General features: G+C 44.8%; 2 protein-coding genes across 2 annotated transcripts; both read right to left on the reverse strand.

Annotated features, from left to right (window-relative positions):
- Nucleotides 1-1,308: 1,308 nt before the first annotated feature.
- myoz1b (myozenin 1b) lies at nucleotides 1,309-5,657 on the reverse strand. Its single transcript, XM_076093787.1, has 5 exons — nucleotides 5,573-5,657; nucleotides 2,443-2,609; nucleotides 2,291-2,360; nucleotides 2,020-2,194; nucleotides 1,309-1,714 (listed from the first exon to the last, which is right to left on the reverse strand). Exons 1-5 carry the CDS (start codon nucleotides 5,655-5,657, stop codon nucleotides 1,498-1,500), a joined length of 714 nt encoding a protein of 237 aa, XP_075949902.1. The 3' UTR covers nucleotides 1,309-1,497.
- Nucleotides 5,658-11,674: 6,017 nt separating this feature from the next.
- synpo2lb (synaptopodin 2-like b) lies at nucleotides 11,675-22,052 on the reverse strand. The gene is made up of 5 exons (XM_076093114.1): nucleotides 21,951-22,052; nucleotides 19,349-19,500; nucleotides 18,951-19,253; nucleotides 17,939-18,321; nucleotides 11,675-14,385 (listed from the first exon to the last, which is right to left on the reverse strand). Exons 1-5 carry the CDS (start codon nucleotides 22,050-22,052, stop codon nucleotides 11,675-11,677), a joined length of 3,651 nt encoding a protein of 1,216 aa, XP_075949229.1.
- Nucleotides 22,053-22,239: the final 187 nt, after the last annotated feature.

Here is a 22,239-nt window from a genome sequence, read left to right on the forward strand (position 1 = left end):
CATCTTCCAGCTCTCCTCCTGGAGTGTGTGTGACGTAGCGTTTTTTGTTTTTTTTATTATTATTATTATCAGGCGCTTAGCTCAGCCCGATGCCGCCGTCTTCTGGGCACGAGGCGAAAGGAGCGCGAGGACGGTGATGATGTCATCCCGTAGCTGAACGTGTGGCCTTACCTGTTTGAGTACGCACACTGTTTTTTCTCTGATGTAGCCCGCTGCCAGTAACGTGCAGGACATCTGTTTAATTGCTATCATTCTGCCAGCACCAGTTTAAAGTCACAGCCTGAACCCACTATGAACAGAACAGGTGAGACGTCAGGGGGGCTTTTTTTGGGGGGGGGGGGGGGGGGGGGGGGGCGGTCTTGAGGGTTTAGGCGCCTATTTAAATGTGGAAAGTTTTGAGTGTAGGGCTTCTTTGTGTTTCCAGAGCAGAGGGTGTCACTGCTGGTTGCTGCTGCTGGAGCATCTTGTCTGACCAGAGCAAAATATTTAAACAACTTATAGCAGAACTCTTAAATACAGGAAGTGGCCAATCAGAATGTACCAAGTGCATGGGATGTATATATATTTTGTTTATTTTCTTATTCATTTGTTGTTGCTTTTGTTTGGGTTAAATACTAATATTCATACTGATAGCTCTCCTGTTTTGTTAATTTAGGTGGTTGTGTTTGTTACCTCTTTGTTTCATAAATGGTCTGATCAGCCATATATACTGTATGTTCCACTATGTGGTCAGTGTGCGTCATTGTCAGCTGAGTTTAGTTTGTTCAGTTCTATTCAGTTTCTGTTGACTTATTAAAGTCTGAGCCTAGTTCACTTCTTTCATGGGCCAAGAACTTTGTTATATATTTTGTAAATTGAATTGCTTCATTTTTAAGTAAAATAAAACCCTCCTTTTGAAAACCCACCCGTGACTCCTCATGGCTACCAGCTCGGCCCTTCACAGTTCCCTTCTTACACTGAAATTATGACACAAATGAACAGAGACCCTTACTTGTTTGATGTTTGGTGGCTGTGGGGCTCTAAGCAGCTACTTCATTCATTTGGACTTTATGATATACACAAAATAGTTCAGACTGTCAAAAACTAGCATTTCTTTTCTCCTTAATAATCTGATTTTGTCCTTTTGAATAACACTTCTCCGAGACTTGCACATGCAGTGTTAACATCAGAAGCACACAGACATTCTGTAAAGGAGAACTTTATTGCATAAATACATTGTCTTAAGAGTGCAGAGTGCTCATCTGTATCTATCTGTACAGTTTGCAAAATCGTAGTAGGACTCAGACACAGTTGGGGATGAAAAGACTAGAAAGCACACAGGAGACGAGGGACGCTGTCCTTCTCCATCAAGTCGGTTTTAAATCGTTTTTTTGTATGTCAAAACTGTGTTGTCAGTGTATGTGGTCTAAATTATGACCTGTGCCTAATGCTCCCATATATGGTTATTCTTGTGTGTGTTTATGAGTTCCAGTGCATGCACTGCTTGTGTGCGTGTGTTCACAGGTCGTCCGTCTCTCCGTCGAAGGGGATGCTGTCCAGGTCCATGTGGATGTTCGGGTTGTCGTCACTGCAGATCCAGCCGATGGGCGTGCGGTTGAACGAGGGCCGTGAGCAGACGCCCAGCTCCGGCTCCTCGGAGGCGCCGTTGAGCTCTTGGAGCTCGAAGGTCAGTGTCTTGGGAACCTTGTCGGAGCCGCCGAATGGCAGCGCCGTCCTGGGGAGAGGAGAGGAGAGGAAGAAACAGGAAGCTCGAGGTAACGCCAGGATGAACACCGTTCAACAAGAACATTGACGCCGACACACTGCATGTATGATACGTTTCTGCAAATTACCAAAAGATTAAGTTTGACCTAAAGTGAAATTCCCACATTAAACAATGTTTGCTTGTTCCAATGATGATTTACTGAACACATATTACATTATCAATGGCGCGACCTTCTCCTTATGTGGAATTTGTCGCTCTAAAGCTATATTGCAATACTTTTGGTAGCTACGAACAGTGTATGAGAAAAGCCTGACCTGTTGAAGCTCTTGTACAGAGGCAGTTCTGGGTGCATCTGGATGGGTCCCGGCATGGAGGACTTCATGGTGGCTGTCAGCTCCTCGTTGCCCTTCATGGCACGTTCCCATGGAGATATATAGGTGGGTCCATACCTCCTCTTCTCCGCCTCCTCATCTATCGTCTCCTCCACCACTGAGACACACAGGGAAGTGTTGGACCAGGGAGATTAAATGCAAACTCTTAACAGAAAGAAATAATGTAAAATAAAAAGTACATCTGTGACCCCACCTTCTTCCTTTGCCTTCTCGGGCTTTGGTGCGACAGGGGGAGGGCACATGAGCAGGTTCTCGAGGTTCTGCTGGAGGACAAATACAGGAAGATGTAGTCTGATCAGTGCACACATATAAACACAACTTTTACGCGCACTCGCTCGCTCTTACCTTGTTCTCGTTGGTGACGATGAACCTCTCCACTCTCTGCTGCCTCTTCCTGAACATCTTGGAGCCCTTGTTCGTGTTCAGGGAGAGCTCCTCCAGCATGGTGTCCTTTGGCGTCTTGATCTTGGTGCCCAGGTCAAGCTCAGAGGCCTCGGGGTCGGACTCATCGTCTGACGTGGAAAAAGGAGGAGGACAAAATGAAGGGACTGAATATGGAACGGGTATATGCAGAGAGAAGGTAGAGGGGGCATTGCCATGGTTTGCTCATATGTTGAGGGAAATGCAATGTGGTAAAGTGAATTAGACAAACAGCTGTAAACAGATTGTTCAAAGAAATAGTTCAACATTTCAGGAGATATCTTTATTCACTTTCTTTTCTGAGCTTTAAGGCCTTTACACACAGGGGCGTGAGGAATGAACACCACGAAAAATGAAAAATATTCGCCTGCGAATATTCCGCATCAAAACTATTCATATGGGAAGCGATGCGAATTTGTGTCAGTTGCAACACTTTTTCAAATACAAGGTTTGAATAGATTTGTGCAGGCGGAGGACCAACCACCAGGATTCTATTGACTCAGAGCAGCGTCTGGTAAACAGATACGCAGTGTATATGTCTTTCTATTGTGAAAGGTAAAAACGGAAGAAGTGGATCAGCTCTGCGCTGCTTTTTTTGAAAGGAGTATTAAAGTTGTGTGTCTTGGTTTGGATTATGGAGCCTCCGTGTTGTTGTACACTTTAGTGTGCGTTTTAAATAGGTCCAATCCTCAGTGGTTGGTTGACGCCTTTACTCACAGTGAGAAAGCTCAGAAAAATCGACCCCAAAAAAATATTCACTGTGTGAAAGTCTTCATGACAAAAACTACATTTCGGAAAAATATATTCAAGTTTGATTAAATTGCACCAAAAAAAGAAGAAGCTGTGCTCTCTCCTATCAGCTAAACCCATTTTGTAAATTAAAAGGTGGGTTTACCTTCTGCTATATATCTGATACTAACTGAGGGAGAGATACGGCTGTAAAGGGCGAATTTATTTCCTCTGGCTTTCATGTCGTCCTTGTTGAGATGAATTAGAGATGAAACCTAACGGTGTGAGAGGATGTGTGTGTGTGTGTGTGTGTGTGTGTGTGTGTGTGTGTGTGTGTGTGTGTGAATCCAGGGGAGTTGTAGGGGTTACTAGGCCAAAGCAATATGGAAGAAAAGGGCACTGGGGAATGTCACGGCAGGTTTTCTGGTAGAACTGTTTATGGGGGGAAATCCTCATAACACACTACCTCTCTCTCTCTCTCTCTCTCTCTCTCTCTCTCTCTCTCTCTCTCTCTTCTCTCTCTCTCTCTCTCTCCACTCTTCTCTTTCAGTGATGGAGAGATCTGATGGATTTTACTGCTCCACAGAGCTCCTCATAAAACACTCTCCTCATCCACCACATACACTCTGATATCACTCATAACACCTGGAGTCCAGCCATAAACCATCACACACACACACACACACACACGCACGAACACATCTATAAAGCAGGGAGTTGGCATTGCAATGCTGCGGAGAGCTGTTAGCGGTACCTTGTAAATCAGACTTGTTCAACTGTGTGTGCGTGTGTGTGTGTGTGTGTGTGTGCGTGCGTGTGTGTGTGTGTGTGTGAGAGAGAGAGAGAGAGAATAATTGAGGCTGCTGAGCAGAGCGAACTCTCCCGTGGGGATATTGATTAGAGTGTTAATTCGGAAGAATGTGAAACCGGAGCTGGCTGCTGCTGACTGGGAGGAAACTGGACAGACTGACAGAGGCAGGGGGTGGACAGACGGACATCACACAGGCATGGGACAACTGTCAGTGGCAGGGATGATGGATAGATGAGTGGGCATTAACTGGAGAAAAAAATAAGGGATAAGCAGGGTAAGCTCCTGACTGACTGACAACAAACTGGTGGAAAGATACAGATGTGGCTGCAGATGTGACGGCAGAGGGAGCAGTGTGGAAAACGGCAAAGGACACAAATGGGGGAGGACGTCAACAGATTGTTGAATGGCAGATATAAACTGGCGCACAGACACTCACAGCCTGCTCAGATTGCAGATAGCATGCTCAAGGATTGGCAGAGAATACTTTGTGGTTGGTAATACATGCAGCAAGTAAACGGTAGACAAACAAGACAAAGTGTCGCCATGCTAGAGGTTCTGAGGCAGTGTTTAGGCACAGTGGTGCTTTTGAGCTAAATGCTGATGTCAGCATGCTAATATGCTGATGTCAAACAGGTATAAAGTTTGCTATGGTAACCATGTTTAAAGTTCTTTATTTTTTTCTGCACAAGGCTCGTTGGTGGAAGAAATATCTAGATACAAAAATAACACTGTTATGTAAAATGACTCCATTACACAATTAAAAGTTCGACATTAAAAATCGTACTCAGGTAAAAGTGTTAAATATTATCAACATATAGTACTTCAAGTTTTAAATGCTCACTATACTATATGAGAGTTATATTGTATTTGATTACTATGTTATAATTATATTGGATTATGTGTGCATTGATATGAGCAGTATTTATTTAACTAACTGATGCCAAGATATGAAACATTTGCCACTTCAGACGCCTCAAACTAATATGGTGGGAGCAGAATCACCGGCTGGTATTTTGTGTTGCGTCCAATAGTGACAGATTTGTGGCTGCCATCTGATAATGACCCACATCCCTCCAGGAGATGCCACATGCATGTTAGATATTTTGTTACTGCTTGGAAGAAGTGTGTGTGTGTGTGTGTGTGTGTGTGTGTGTGTGTGTGTGTGTGTGTGTGTGTGTGTGTGTGTGTGTGTGTGTGCGCGTGCATTTAATTGTAGGTTCATAAGACCACATGCAACGATTTTCATCCAGGCAGTTCAATTTACACACACGTGTAACACGACTGTGCAGATGGCAGACACCGCAGAGCGAAACCTACAAATGGATTTGACATTTACTGGACTGGATAATCAGATCACAAGGGAGATGGAGGAAGGTCTTCAAGCTATGAGGATGAACCGGAAAAATGTTTCATTTAAATGCCGTGTGTGAATATGTGTTTGGTATGCTGTGTGTGTGTGTGTGTGTGTGTGTGTGTGTGTGTGTGTGTGTGTGTGTGTGTGTGTGTGTGTTTTACCATTCTGGCTGACGCTGGACAGGTCAGTGATGATCCTGGTGGCCTTCTTCCTCTTGTTAGAAGGGGCAGGAGTGGTGAGAGGCATGGCTAAAGGACAGAAAAGAGAAATGAGGACTTCTTTAGAATAATTGTCCAAATACGGTCCAAAAAGTCCCCAAAATTTCACAATTCACAATACTTTCACAAAACTACATCTCACAGTCTTCATCAACAGATTGAGTGTGGTAATAAACTTCAATCCTGGAGAGAAGGATCTTTTTGTCAAACTGCTCCTTCCAAGGTCAAAAATGAACCAGAAATAGAAGAGTTTTAATTAAAGTTTCAATTTGTTTAGATTTTAAGATTTAAAGTTGCACTAGCCAGAATATTTCTTTTGATATTCGATCAATTTATTATATTTAATGTGAAAGGCTTAGCTTGAAGTGAAAAACCACTGTTAGCTCTGTCAGCACTATTGTCGTTGTTTACAATCTTCATGCCTAGCTGCTAGCCATTCATCCCTTGCCATTTTGAGAGCCGTGTTGAGGCAATCCCTCAAACATAGATGTGTTCTAAATTTTGAATTTAGCCCCTTTAAATGAGACTGTCCTCCAAAGAAGATATGTCAATAAATTGACCCGGCTGGATTGGTGCTCTTTCAACAAATGGACTTTAATTGATCTTAAACTATAAAACTGACTTAATCGAACATTCAGAATGATTCCCCAAATTCTTAAATGTATTTGGTCTCTCAGGAGCCCAACAGAGAGGATGACGAAATTAGCAGCAGTGAAATGTGATACAAACAAAACTTTCCCATAAATATTTCAGGAAAAAACTCCAAGATATGTGTTTGTCTGATGGAGTTGCACATCACGTCCCAAATTCTAGCAAGCTCCAGCAGGAACCTCACTGGGTTCCCAAATTAACTTAAGCACACTTTGAACATTGGGTATAGCCCCCCGCATGCCCTCAAGGACACTAATTCCCATTGGCAGCCCGTGTCTCTCTTGACTACCCACTGAAATAGGGGCCGGCAGTATGTCGCTGCCTATTGCACAGGTCGAAAGCAATTATGCAAGGCTTGAGGTGAGTCCCAGTACAAGAGGAAAAGCTGGAGGGCCCATCTACAGGGAGACAGTTAATGTAATTGCTTTTCATCTGCTGTAATTGAAGCCCATTTTCTAGCCTGGGATTCAGTCCTGTGCGAGCTATTTTTATGTATGTTCTATAGCGCTGCAGTGCCCGGGACTGTTCATACATATGAATGCACTAGCACACAAACACACAGATTTGCACTCAAATAGCTTTTCTCTTGTGATTAATGGGAGTCAGTGGCCGTGGATTAAAAACTGGAGATTACAGGTGTTTTTGGTTGTTCTGGGAAAAGGCAAGATGGAGGCACACTGCTGTGCCGACGGCCACCATAGGATTGGCACGAGGGCCTGGATCCTGTTACCGCCTCTGTGAGTGAAGAGGCGCTCCTGTGCCCCCTACGACCAGCCTGTTTTAGCTCCTGATAAATCTCGAGGGGACAGCTGGGAAGGAAGGGCATCAGTAAGCACATTCCCAAACACACACATACATCCATACTGGCGGACTGAAAACTCCACTGCGGAGGGCCACATTCCTCACCTACCACCGTGTTGGGTACAGTAAGAGCTGGTGGAAGAACAGGAAAGTCATCTACCAGCTGGCTCTCACTGATATTTCAATTAATTTACTCAATAAATTGTAAATCTGCAATATATCTGTTGAACTATGTATGATGTAAAGCCTTTCTCGAGCAAGTTCTAGCACTTCAAACGAAACAAACAGTCAAATATATAATATGAAGTTGAGCATCTGCTTCTGATTCCCTCATCCACTAATTCATTAAGTTACAGAGGCCTACACAGGCTACAGATGGGGGCTTCTCCTCCAGCCAAAATCGGCCCGACCACAGGAATTAAATTCAACTGTAATCGTCTCCTTGTACTTAAAAAGGAGCCAGAAATATTTCACCACTCAGTGACCAGCAGCGCAAGATAACCCACAAACACTCAAGGCACGTGTGAGAGAGATCTCTTTATCGACGCTGTCACGCTTGATCCCTTCACTAATGTCTTACCTAAGACCAGGTATCCACAGGAAGACACAGGTCCCAGAAGGTCCCAGAAAAGGTGTGGCACAGAGGAAGTGGAATAGATTCCCAGGTAAGTTTATGTCCTAGAGCTTGTATTGTACTGTCTGTCCTCTTCGCCCTGGAGTGAGTGAAACCCTATCAGCAGGGCTGCTCTGGTGCTATGGAACTGGCTTCAGGGGGAGGGAGAGGGGGGTGAGTGGAATTGAGGAGGGGGTAGAGAGGCAGGTGGGTGTGGTGTTTCAAGTTCAGAGATCGGTAAGATGAGTAACAGGAAACGTCCCACATCTTCCAATAGCAGGGGAACAGGGGCTTTTGATAACATGACAAACAACAGGCAAGAATATAAAACATCTTTCCAGCAGTTACTCTCTTCCCGTCACTCAGTTTTACATGCTTTAGGGCATTTATGCTTTTGTTGATGTGTTTTCCTCCCCCTCTTTATACGTCCTCCTTCAACCTAACAAACCTTTGCAACTTCACACCTTGTTTGTGCCTGGCAGCTGTGTCATCATGTCAGTCACAGTTCCTCGTCAGTCTCCTGCTTTTTAGATTCAGCTAGTTTTGTAAGTCACCGTCTGACTCAATTTGACTTTTGTGCAATAGTGTGGGGGGGGGGGGAGGCTATAAAGGCTCTATATTTCAGTCAGTAAACAAAGATTTGTTCAGCTAACTGCGAAGTATTGATCATCAGTAATAACAAGAATCGCTTCAATGGGCTGGATGATGACTCTGATAAGAAACTGTATCTTTAATTAAAGTGCCTATAATCTATATTTTTTACAATAACAATTTATCAAATGACAATGTGAAAGGGGTGGCTGAGGAGCTTGTAGAGGCAAAAAAGAGAGCTAACAGAGATGTTAGCTAATGTACATTTCTATCTGCTGGATGTGTAAATAAACAAATGCTTACTAACAAGTTCGCCATATCCCCATAAAAAACAAAGTCAAATATTGGAGCTAGCATGCTAACATCCTCATAATGCTAACTTTATAATGTTCATCAACTTAGTTTAGTGTGTTAGCAACCAAAAATTTGTTATTTAACGCTAAACAAAGGACAGCTGAGGCAGATGGGAACGTCTTAAGTTTCGCAGGTGGTGGTAGAATGGTGCAAAGTCAAAGGGTTTCTTGAATGGGTTTTTGGTTAGACGCCTAACATCAAGTCTGTAAAGGTTTGTCCTACGCTATGTATTACGCTAGTAGAGCCTTTGTGAATTTTGAAGCTTTTAAGTGTCTTAAAAAAGGCAGTGGCTAACAAGTGGCTAAATAAGAGCTACAAAACGTCATCACATCGATTAGTCCACCTTTGGAGCCTTTGTTTTTTATTTTGTCATTTAAATTTCTATTAATTTAAACATATTCATTGTACATTATCCCCATTCATTCTTTTTCACATATACCTCTATATAGACATACATGCACATATACCTATATATACATATACACGCAAATCCCATCCGCAAGCACTCCACACCTCCTCTAAGATTGTGAATCTGTAATATAAGCCATCAAATTTCCCCATGGTTGGTCACTTCTGCTTGGAATGTTCTTTACCCTGGCAATCATATTTTCAAATGCAGCTGTCTCTGTCACGAGTTTGAGCCATTCTGTGAACACGGGTGTATGTAGGATCTTCCAGTTTCCTTTAGAGCCTTTAGTGTACGCTCGCTCGTGCACGTGTGGGGAAATTAATTTATAGTTTACGTTAGCCGCTGCATTGCAGCATGGTAGTCCTGAAACTGAGCGGGCCAGGTGACCTTGATACAGATGTGTGTGTAGCTGGATTATAAATCAATCAGGGAATCTAACTCCCATTTGAAGGTTTATCACAAAGCTGGCTGGTTATTACAAATAAGTCATATTTTATTAAACCAAACAGATTAGTTAATAACAAATTTTAAAAAAAACAATAAACTCCTTTTCAAATATCCTTTTGAAATAATCAATGCACATGAGAGTGTTAACGACAATTATTTGTCCAACCCTGACCCTTGACCCTTGACCCCAAACACTTAACTCTGTTGACCCAGAAACACGATGTGAGAATGTGGCTAAAGAGCCTCTTTGGCAGAGCAGCGGGAGGAGACAGGATGTACGAGGTAACGCTTCCCCTCCACTCTCAATAAAAAAAATCCATCAGAATTAAGAGTTTAGCACCGGGCCAAATAGGTGGAGATTAACTGCTCAGAAAATAGGGGAAATGGTGTGTGTGTGTGTGTGTGTGTGTGTGTGTGTGTGTGTGTGTGTGTGTGTGTGTGTGTACGTGTGTGCAATTGATTGAGGGAGGAATTAACAGAGAGGAGGAGAGAGACCTAAAGAGGGAGGATTGTGGAACTAATTTGTTAAATGTGGCCAAAAGTTGAAAGAGCCACTTCAGTCATTACTATAAGTGCAGTTCCAGCTTTTATGTATTTCTGAAATCCTGTGGCCTAGTTTGCAAAAAAATGAATCAGAATGTGAGTTTTGTACCTTCCACTAGCTGAACAGGACTCAAGTTAGCAGCTAAAGTTAGCCCTGTCTGTCACCTGATCCCATCCGAGGGTCAGAGGTTAGATCCCTTTCCGTGGCCATGGTTGGGTTTCACAGCTCCAAGGCCATCCGGTGGCTGTCATGTAACTGCTCTGAAATGGAGGGCAACAATCCTGCGAGGACGTTTTCAACAACAATTATCAGACACTGAGTCTAAAATAGAAGAATTAGAAAAGGGATGTATGTATTTACATTTTTTTTATTTCATTATTTCGTCGGATTACTAAATAGACAATATGTTAGTAGTTAGAATCTAGAAAATGTAATTTAAGATTATAAAAAGGATGTCAAATTATTTTTGTTTTACCTTAAATGTCTTTCTCGTTAAGTAAAATCTGTGATGAAGGGAGGTGGTGCAGCATGTCTGGATGGCAAATCCTACAGTGCCTCCATGTGGTGAAAGTTTAAAGTAACATTTTCATGACGCCTTAACTATCGCTTCACAGACTGAATCCTGAGGGAGCAATTAAACTATTAGACTAGTCAGAAAAATGCCTGAAAGAGGGGAAAAGGGTAAAAACTAATGGGAGGAGGAGATACTGGAGCGACGTGGGAGCATGTGACACAGGGAGAAACAGAGTGACAGCTGAGGTGAGTCATGTCTATTTTTATTCAGCCGCATGTCTCTGTGGAAAACAGCGAAACAGACATGTTGTACATCTCTTGTTTCATATCAACAGATCACAAATCAACGCTACTGTAAAAGGCTTCCCTTCTTCCTGGCAGCTGTGCTCTTCGCCTTTTGAAAATCTACAGAAAACAAAGCACACACTTGCTGCAGAGTGCAACTAAAAAAAAGGCACTCATCAAACACAAATCAGTAGAATACATATAACAAGGGAAATCACAGTAGTAGTAGCTACTTCAAATGTGTTAGTAAATCAACTTTATATGATATTGCTGGATGCAACAGGTGCTGTAGGATGTTAACAGATTGGGAAGTTTTGAGTCTAATCTGCACCTTTTACACTCATCAGACATTGTTTCTATTATGTCACTTCATCTGTGCTTTCCTTTTCATCTTTTTCCTATCCTCGACCACATCTCTCTCACAACAGTCTTGTTTTTTCACATCCTCTGTTCTTCTTTTTTTATGTTTGAACTTAATTCTTCATCATTCAATGTAATATTTACAGAACTTTATTTCAGTTTTCTCCAACATCTCTTTCTGTCCTTTCAATCTGCCGTTGATTTCTATTTTTTTTCCTTTGCAAAACACAGTGTTTCCTCTAACTACAGCCAAATGCATTGGATAAACGAGTCAACAAGATTAAATGTAAGTGATGAAATGTGCTACATGGGTGACCGATCAAAGCAGATCTTGTGATAAAACGTGGCTGGTAAAAAAAACCAAGCTGCAGCCCTGAATAACAATGTTACGATACTAAAAACACATGGACCTATTTAAAAAATGTTGCTCTACGTTCCCAGAGAGCCATGGTTTATTATATCCACACCAGAGTCTGTTCAGTGCGCTGTGGATCCAGGGCGCCAGACACAAGGCTGCAGACCCAGGTTGCAAGTGCTGAACCTGGGCCTGGGGACCCTGTTAGGTAGAGTGCTGCTGGATGCCGGCCGACCAAGGGGACTCAGGTCTGGGGCACTCTTAAACTGCCTGTTGGCCTGCGCAGTGTTGGAGGGCTGAAGGTGGGAGAAAGTTGGGGACTGGAGTGGATTTGAAGCAGGAGAAGCGGAGAAGGTGGGAAGCTGAGGGAGTGGAGCGGTAGGGGCAGGGGGAGGTGGGGGAGATAGAGGGGAGGTGGCCCACTGAGATTGGAAGGGTTGGGGTTGAGGCTGATAGGGTTGGTGGGGGGCATGGCCAACCGTGGGTGGAGGAGAAGTGACATCAGAGCGCCACAGTGGTTCTCCGAGTGTCGTAGCTGATCGAGGTACAATGACTTTGAGCGCTGGCCCCGTGGATGTCGGTGGGGGCGTGGAGAAGCGCTTCACCTCATATACTCGCGCCGTCTTCTGAGGACCACTTGTCATTCCTTTCTGCTGCTGATAGGTGGGGGTGTTCATGGGAACCCCACCCCCATAGCTGAACAAAGAAGAGTTGAGCTGGTAGGGCTGGTGGCTCATAATGTCCACAGCCTTGAGGCCCGCTTTCTGCTTTTTAGATCCAGCTGGCGCAGACTTTTTCACCTCAGACTTCTTCTGGGCCTTCAGAGGGCAGGAGGGAGAGAGAAGGGGGTTGTAGCTGATGGGAGGAGGAGCACGGATGTTGGACGAGTACTTCCAGGTGGAAGGGAGAGAAGGTGTGGGTGATGACTCCCTCGCCTGGGCGGGAGAGTAAGGCACTGCAGCGACAGAAGGAGATCGCTCCACAATGTACCGCTCCATCCTGTTCTGCCGGCGGGCGAACAGCTCCCCTCCCTTCCCTTCCAGCTGTGGCACCTGAGGGGTTTGGGGTTTGGGAGCTACAGGAGGTGGCCTAGGTCTCCGCTGGGCCTGCATGAAGTTGCAGGCCTCTGCCCCCAGCCTCAGCCAGTCCTCCTCGGGCCCTGACTCATGTCCGGTCTCCCCACTTGGTGCAGCTCCAGTTTCAGCAACTGGAGTCACCGGGAGGCCCCTGGAGCCACCCCCAAAGTGGACATCCATGTTCTGGACCATCGACAGCAAGTCCGGGTTTGGAGAAACATCTTTGTTCTGGACTGAGCAGAACATTGGCTTCTTGTTGCTACGACGTCGTGCATCGCGCAGAATGCCGGTGCGAGCGGCAGGGACCGCGATGCGATCTTCTCGAGTCGCCAGTGAATCCTGGGGCGGTGATGCATTTGCTATGGCAGCATGGGGGCCAGGAGTCACTTCACCTGTCATGTTGATGTAGGGGTGGACTGATGGAGATGGAGAAGGTTGGGTGGGAGGAGGAAGAGGACGAGGAGGGGTGGACTGGGCATGGAAGGAGACCTGAGTCAGAGCAGTGGGATGTGGAGGAGAGATGGGAGAAGCAGCAACGTAGGTGGAGGGAGGTGGATAAGGAGCAGGAGGAGAGGAAAAGGCCTGTGGAGCTGGAGGGGAGAAGGGTTGAGCAGGTGATGGACAGAACAAGGTACCTTGAGCTGCAGGAGGAGAGAACGGGACGGAGGGGGAAGCATACATTGCGGCCTGAGGGGAATATGTGGGTGGATTTGTGGCGGGCTGGGAGAAAGGTGCAGAAGACAGAGAGGACGGAGGCGAGAGAGCTGAGGGGGGAGAGTTAACAGAGGGGGGAATGTTGCCGTTGTTATTTCTGGGAGCGATGTACAGCGAGGTGCTAGACACAGCTCTCCTCGCATCCGGCCCTGATGGATGAAAAGTAGGTTGGATAGTCACCATGGAGACGGCCGCTACTGGTTTGGTCGCCATGGCCACGGCTGTGGGTTTGGGTTGGGGGGGGCGGAACATCACAGAGGTTACAGATGCACGAGAGGACGGGCCTGGGGTGAAGGGGCGTGCAGTGCGGTTCAGAACACTTGGATTTAGGTCTGAGTCTGTGATTGGGCTAGGACTAGGATGAGGGTTGCCATGTTGCCCATTTTGACTTGAAAGGGGCATCTGAGAGGGCGGGTTCAGAACAACGCTGGCCCGACTTACAGCCACCGACCCCCCATTGGTCAGAGCCACAGCTGGAGGAGACATGTGTGCAGGGTGGTTACTGATTGGCTGCTTCCTGATGCTGCTCTCCAGCCTTGAGCCCTGATAGGCTGAGCTCTCCAGCCCTGAGACCTCCAACCCTGGGCTTTGATTGACAGAAGTCAACAGTCCTGGTGTCTGATAGGCTGAGATGTTCAGCCCTGAGCTGTGATTGGTTGTTGGCGTTGTTGGAGTAGCTGGTGTGCTTGATGGGCAGGCAGAGCTCCTCCTGTCCAGCAGGTCTAGATAACCGGTGTCCCACGTAGAGTCAAACGATGCTGAGAATCCCTCTTCATCAACTTCTGAGCCACTCAGGACGGAGCTTCCTCCTTCCTCTTCCGTCTCCCCTCCTGTGTCTCCTTCTGTCTCGCCTCCTCTATCTCCCTCTGCTTTGCCGAAGCAGGTCAGTGTGTACTTCTTGGCCCTCTGCCGGCGTTTCTTGAACATAAGCACCCCCTTCGAGTTGGGGTTGGGAGCATCAGTCAGCAAAGAGGCGATAGAGCGGCATTTAGTACGAGCTTCTTTCACCTGTTTCTCCACCACACTCTCCCCACGCTGCAACTCTGCAAGACAGGAAGAGAGAGACAGAGACCAAAATAAATGTGCTGAAGGTGAGAGGAAACAAAGGTAATGGGATTTTTGATCATTACATAATGAGGCCCAGGCGACAAATAACGGAAACAACAGTGTGGTAGCCCTCACTGGCTGCGAGCAGTGGCCGATTTGTACAGTATCATCACAGCGAGGAGCTGCTGTGAGGAGTTCAGTGACAGACAGGAGGAGTGTTGTGGATTTAGAACAAAGAATTTCTGCTGCTCTCCAGAGTTGAGTCACACTCCACGGGAAGTTCAGATCACAGTGTCTCTCCAGCACAAATGCTTGTTTGTGTCTGTGAGTGTGTGAGTGTGTGTGTGTGTGCATGCCAGCATGCGCATGTGTGTATCTTTGTTAGTCGAAAGTCTATTTCAGTCTTTTTAGTATCTTGGCTCAGCTCACATGAATATCCTCACTACATAACTATAGTCTGATGTAGCCTCCATATTCTACATCACTTTCATATACAGTCAAGCTAACAGAGACATAACAAACACACACACACAATCCCAAAATCAAACTTGATATATCAGCTGCAAAGTTGCGATGTTTAGATATTTCTGCAAAGACTTAACAAAGACATAACAAGGTATTAAGGAGAACAGTCTACAGCAATGCTAGGTGCTCTGTTAGACTCAGTATGCAGAGTGGTACAGGGAGCTAAATTCTAACACATCTTTGTTTAGTATATTGGCATTTGCTAAACAGCACTGAACACAAACAACACGCAAAACTGTAAGGGCTGTCCTCAACTCAAGAAACAGTTAGTGGACTAACACTCAATGTTGTTGACTAATTCATCAGTTGATTCTAATCAACAGAGTTTCTCCTCAAAGAATCATTCAAAAGCACCACATTAAATCTTTCTCAGAGATGCACTCCCAAGTTTTTTTAAAGTAAATCTTTCAGCATAAAAAAAAGCATAATAAATGACGAAAGAAATCTTGGTCAACTAAGACCAAAATGACTCGTCGTTAAGAGGTGAGGCTGGTGAGAATGCCATTCGTTTTGGTTTGACCCAATGATGGCTTTATCAGAGGAAAGATTAAAATGAATAATTCATCCTGAGGGGAACATGAATGTCCTTACCAAATTCTATGATCATCCTTCCAAATGCTTTTTTTTTTTTAATTGTATTTATTTTATTTTCCAGGGACAGTGAACATTAATCAACATTTCAGTTTCCACCTCAATGTAAATGTGACAGAATTAACAAAAGAGCTAATTTTCGTCCGTAGTCCCTGGGCTGGTTATTACAATATAGTCGCCTAATTATCAGTACAGTTCAACAGCAAACACTATAGTACAACACTGTACAGCACAATACAGTACAATACGATACAAAACAATAAAATACAATATATTACAAAACCGTTGTTGTCAGCCCCAGAAAGCAACGCCGCTAGCATGGCCAATAACAAGGCATTTTTTAACTTTTGTATCATTAATTGTTTTTCATTATGTATTCAACCCACAATAAACAACAAAGCTTCATCAAGTTGATAAAGCACTACAGTATAAACACATAGGCTATTAGCTTTTAGCCTCACATCTAAATAAAGAACATCAGTCAGGTCCATTACAGTAAAACAATCACAAATAATATTGACATTAATGGTGAACTTTCTAAGGTGCTGACATAGAATAGAAATTAAGCAAGACCTCTTAATTTAAAAAAAAGAATATAAACACTTAATTTGAAACCGATATGCATTACTTCTAATGTGAGTGAAGCTGTGTGTAAATAAAAGGGTTTGAATGTGTCTTACCTGCGTACACGGTGTGTGGGACTGTGTGTCCACTTACATCTGAACCTGAAGAAGATGTGAGGTCCCTCATCTCACAAGTGTGAGTGTGTGTCCTTAAACTCCCTCAGACCCTCCCACACACACACACCTCACAGAGAGTACAGTTCTGGTCCTATAGTGGGGCACCGTTTAGCCTCTGTCTTCCAGCTCTTCTCTCAGGACACGGCCCATGTAAAGACCTTTGTCTGTGGCCAGCAACCCAAACCAACGCATGATGTCAACCCACTATTCCTGTCTGTCTGACAGGCATCAAACACCTGTCCAGTCTCTATCTCATACACAGAGAGAGAGAGACACACAAGGACGGAACACCCCTCACCAGAGAGTATTTAGACGGCAGTGTCATTCAGTGTGTGTGTGTGTGTGTATGTGTGTGTGTATGAGTTCATGAAGCCAATTATAGTTTATAGAGCAACGTTTGGTTATAACTCTTTACTGATGTGCTGCTCTCTGCTGTTAACACTTCAGCCCTAACAACCACTGCACACAGAGACACACAGTTCCAATGCAGCAGAGCTAGCCCTCCCACATCCAAAGGAAATGTGTGTGTGTGTGTGTGTGTGTGTGTGTGTGTGTGTGTGTGTGTGTGTGTGTGTGCGTGTGTGTGTGTGCGTGTTTGTGCGTGTAACGTGAGAAAGGGCAGGTCCCTGAACACCTCAGTCATCATTCATTCTATAGTATTGAAGTCAAACTTGTGTCCACATAGTTTCAGTAATTTTTTAGCTCATAAAATGCCAGAATCTGGTACATCATGACGTTCCACACATAAAGGGGACTTCAGAATGACTGTTAGTCAAAACCAAAAGATATTTAATTTACAATAATAGAGAAAAGCAGTACATCCTCACATTAGAGAAGCTGCAGCCGGCGGATGTTTGACATTTCTCTTGATCAATTAATCGACTAATTGCTTCAGGAATAGAAGACATTTTACTGATACAGTATGTAGTGTGCACACATGTGGCAAGAAACACACACACACACACACACACACACTTATATAACACATATTCAGCTGTGTGGCTTGTAAGTCAGAGTCACGTCCAGACTGTCGATCAGAAGCGTCAACACCTATAAATACAGCAAGTGAGACAAATGCTCCGAATACTGACAGAAAAGACGGACTGCTGTTTCAGGGGACAGAAGAGGGGAGGAAGGGGGGAGGTGGAATACCTCTGCCGGTATCTGGTATACCTCATCCCATCACCACCAGCCTGTAAATGTAACTGGATGCTCCAGTTGTGGAAAATAACCACTAGAGGGTGATCTAGCTATTGATAAGATTCAAGACTGCACGGCTGACGCCTTCGGAGACACCGAGGGAATCTTTGGTATTTAAATTAAAAAGAAAAAACACTGCGGTCAAGACTGAAATAGGTGCATCACCAGGAGAAACCAGCATGGTTCCTGTTTTTGGTCGACAGCTGGTGTATCATCCTCAAACTTGATGGAAGAAAAACTTTGAACAAACTCAGATGCAAGATCCAAACTGTATTTAGTGGGTGGAAGTGATATACACATCCATGGCAGTGCTGTAAAGAACTATAATTAGAGTTGTAACATCACTAACAATAAATAGTTTCGTCAAACAGTACGTCTGAACTTCTTGTCATGACCTTTCTGGTGTTTCTTTCTGTGTGTGTTTACCTTTACCTTGTACTTTGTAATCTCTTGAATATTTTTGTGTATGTTTGGTATGAGGATAAACACTCACTAGCTTGCCGTGCTTTGTCCTTGTAGGTGTTGGAGAGCTCGTCGCTGACCGGGGTCTGCGGTCCCACCATGGGCACCAGTTGTTTACTAGAGGCCGACAGCAGAGCCTCTTTGACCCGTTCAGGGGACACGAGCGGTGGGCAGGTCAGCACGATGCAGCTCGCGGCCTCCTGGAAGCCACTGTCCCCTTCGCCCTCCGTCTCCATCGACCCCTGATCAGGGGTCGGTGTGAGCGTGTAAGGGGTCAGAGTGTGTGGGGTGTGTGCTGGAGTGGTCCACTCGGTCTGGTGACTCTGGTAGATTTCTCTGCGAGGGACGCCAGGCAGACACTGACCTTCCCATTGCCCCTGCATGGAAACCCCTGCATCTGTGGCGCTCTCATACCTCAGGGGAAAGACGGAACACAACAAAGATTAAAGACGGCAGTGGTAGATAGGAACCCCCAGTATCATGTTGCAGCTTTTTGGAAAGACTGATACAAGAAGCCTTCTATGACAGGCTACTTTGAGTACAGGAGGTATACGTCTGTAGTGGCCATTTGTCCGAAAAATCAAAAACAAAAATAAATCAAAGGGCCACTGACGCACCGTGGGTTTGTGGTCTACGCAGGCAAAAGAATGCATTGTCCATACAGGATTACATTTTTCTCATGATTTATTTAGCAAAACAAAACAAAAGAACAAACAAAAGAACAAAGAAACTCCTGTTGCTGGCTCTCCAGCTCTGGTAAAAACCATAGGCCCATGCTGGTCCTGTACCTGCCTACTCATATATATAACTTCAGGTGCCCAGTGTTACCCAATTCATAAACAAACAAACAAACCAAAAAACTAAGTGTACTTAAACAACAACAACAAAATAATTATACTAAACAAATGACTATCAAAAGAAAAGGCTATCTTAATATATCAAAGAATCAAACCTAAATAAGCAAACATCTAGAATAATTAAACAATACTAATAAAATAAGTAAATAGTAACATCAAAGAAATAGCTTCTACAACGTCCCTTACCCGCTCATCTCTGAGGTCTCCTCCTCCTCTTGGTTGCCGTGGCGCGCAGGTGAGCGTGTGTGAGGAGGTGTGCGCCGTTGGCGACGGTGCGTGAGTGACTGCGTGTCTGCGTCACTGTCTGTCTCTCCGTAGTAAGCCTCGCTGTCTGGAGGGGAAGTGATGCCCCTGGGTATCCCGGTGGGGGAGAGGATGGAGGCACGGTGGGAGGGCAAGGGAGCCGCAGGGGGAGACGGGGCCCTCATGGGGGAGCGGGGCGAGGCGGAGCAAACGGAGTAAGATGAGGAGTGGAGTCCAGAAGGGGCTCTGGAAACATACAGATGACGAGTTGTTAAAAACGCGAAATGTGCATCTGTTTGTTTGAAACGTCTTCGTGTAACAAAGCCTGTGCGTGCTCTGACCTTTTCACCCTCAGGTGGAGGGTAGCGCTCTCCATATCTATGAGGCTCATGGCTTGAGCATGACTGAGCTCTGCACACATCTGGTCCCCAATGGCAACAAGCTCATCTTGCTCCTTCAGTCCAGCTCTGCACGCTTTGCTGCGCCGGCGAACCTGAGAGGAATAGAGTTAATAACACATGTTAATACTTGTGGCTGAGGTAAAAGCACAGTAAACTCTGTCTAAACTTTTTCCACCTGATCTTCACTTTCCATTATTTATGAGACAGACAACAAGTCTGTCATCGTCGGGAACCGTTTAGAACTTAATGCTCCGATGTTTAATATAAAAATGTGGTGACTTTGGTTACTCACTGTCGTAGTATTTATCCCCGACATCTTGCCCAACATTGAGAACGTGTGGTCTGAAAGCGACACATACACTGCGCCGGACTTCACAAAAATTCATACTATCAAACTCCTTTTAATAATGCTACAGTCACAGACATTTTTTTTATCAGCTTCTCACTATGAGTGATGTGTTCCTGCATGAAACCACCATTGTCTCGCAAAATTTGAACAGTTTCTTGAGCAGCTATTTCACAGAGATAATAAAGTTTAACCTTACAGAAAATGCCATAACAATGAATGTACTTTTCAGGGGCTTTAAACCATCTCAGTGACATATTGTGAGCGGTCGTCCTGATTGTTACTTCAGCATACTTCCTAAGTTAGTGAGAGCATTATTTGGTGAAATGGCCTGAAGCCTCTCTGACAACTGATGAACAGTGTTCAGCAACAGGCAGCTCTCCTCCACTGACAGCCATCTTTGTCCCTGTATCAGAATAGCTCGTGAAGTCAGGCAGCTGTTCCTAGAGGTCGCCAAGAGATGATGTCATAGGATCCTTCAGGAAGTATGTCTGTGGGGGGTTGGGGGGGGGGGGCGAGTATTCTCGTCCGCGAGATTGCAGTTTCCTCTACAAGAAGAAGATAAGGCCCTCAACTCTGTCTCCTCACGTATACACAGGCTAATACACACACCGTATCACTGTAGAAATGTTGAGGGGAGGAAAGTGTGTTCCCGCACCTACTTGGAGTCTCAAGTATTTGCCTTTGTCAGTATCTCTTCACCCAATAATCCCAAAGCGGCTTCCACACAAACACACGTAAGGCGAGGCTGTCTCGTATACTTTCCCAGCCAGACAAATGTAGACACACACACCCACATATACACACATCGTGAAAAAGGAGGTTTGAACAGCTGCATCACCGGTCTGGACCAGGAGGGATGCCTGTCATTCACCATATGTTCCCCGCATACCCAAAATTAAACCTCGCAGGTCAACCACATTCCTAGACAGACGAAGAAAGACAGGGACTGTGATGGGAGGCAAAAACACAGACGATACTAGAGCTTTATGAGACAGGAACGTGTACGAGTGTGTGTGTGTGTGAACAAAAGGCCTTTTTCCATGCTCAGCTTCCAAGCGCCTCTTAAATTAGCTATTCTGATCCTCTACTTTGTGCTCCAGTCCCAACCGGGCTTATCTGAGGTAAGCACACACTGATCAAACTATCACCAAAGGTGACCTTATCTGCTTGAAAACCCTGGATGAAGAGATGCCTTTGGTGCCAGAGTCACTCCGCCGCAATTTTTTTAATCAGAGGTTATGACAGTTTATGAGTGACCGGCCAACTCTAAACGTCAGTGTGAGCGAGTTCGCGTTCCTCCTCTCCAGAATAGATTTTCTTATTAGAGACAACATTCTGGACTGTCAACAAATATAAACACAGACACCAAAAGCTTTCGGAGAAACCAAACTCAAAAAAAAGAATATTCCTGGGGCTTTAAATTGGATTATTGTGTCCAATAAATGTGTGCTGGTGACTAATCTGAAATAAATGTATTGTCGACCACTACAGAGACACGCAATGTGTGTGTGTGTCGTTGTGCACTTAAGAGAAAAGTAATAATATAGAATGTATGGACACATATGCACTGTAGACTAACCTACAAGTCTCTGATACCGTACGATCGCTATCAGGATGCAGTGATGAAACCCGAGTCTAGATCAATCCCAATGTGTTCACACTGTTCTGTGACCCACAAACACAACTGAATCACAGCAAGGGGGATTTAAATTGACTGGGCCAAATGAGCATGGGAAAGCTGTGGTATATCATGGAGGCACTGTTGTAGAGGGGGGGAAAGTAACAGTATAAAAGTAGCATTTTTCTGAGTAACACTACTTTGATAGAGAAGTTTAATGTGAAAAGACACCCTGATTAATATATCTTAATTATAAGCATTTCAATATGCCCATCAAACTCCTCCCTCTCCAATTCAGTGATGCTCTCCAAAGTAAGGTAATGCATGCCTTTCAAAAAGTTCTAGTATTAAGTTTATGTATACCCCTAGAAATACTAGAAATACCGATAAGCACCAAAATTACAAACATAGCAAACCACAAGACTCACCATCAAGGCCTCAGACCGCAATTAACAGCTGCAGTCTCTATTAAACCTGTCTACTCATGTTACCACCATGGCAGTAAGTCTTTCTGATACATACTGTATGCACACACACACACAAACACACACACACACGTATAGGTTCCACTGTACCTTAGCCACCTGTAGAGGTTTTTGTTGCTCTGCTCCTCCCTGCAGTCTGAAGCCCCACGGTGAACCTCCCAAGAGGGAGACCACAATCTCCTCGGCTACCATCCCTGCTCACAGCTCACAGCCTGCTGTGTGTGTGTGACTGCGGATAAGTTGATCTCCCCTTCTTCAGTTCCTCACACTCTGTGAGTATCAATGAGAGAAAGTGAGGCTTCTGCCTCCCCGCTCCACTTCACGGCAAATCACTCCACCCATGAGGAGACAGGGGGTGGCTGGCTTTCATCTGCTTACA

This window comes from Anarhichas minor, unplaced genomic scaffold, assembly GCF_050575085.1.
Source record: "Anarhichas minor isolate MPS153535 unplaced genomic scaffold, ASM5057508v1 ptg000017l, whole genome shotgun sequence".
Classification (NCBI taxonomy): domain Eukaryota; kingdom Metazoa; phylum Chordata; class Actinopteri; order Perciformes; family Anarhichadidae; genus Anarhichas; species Anarhichas minor.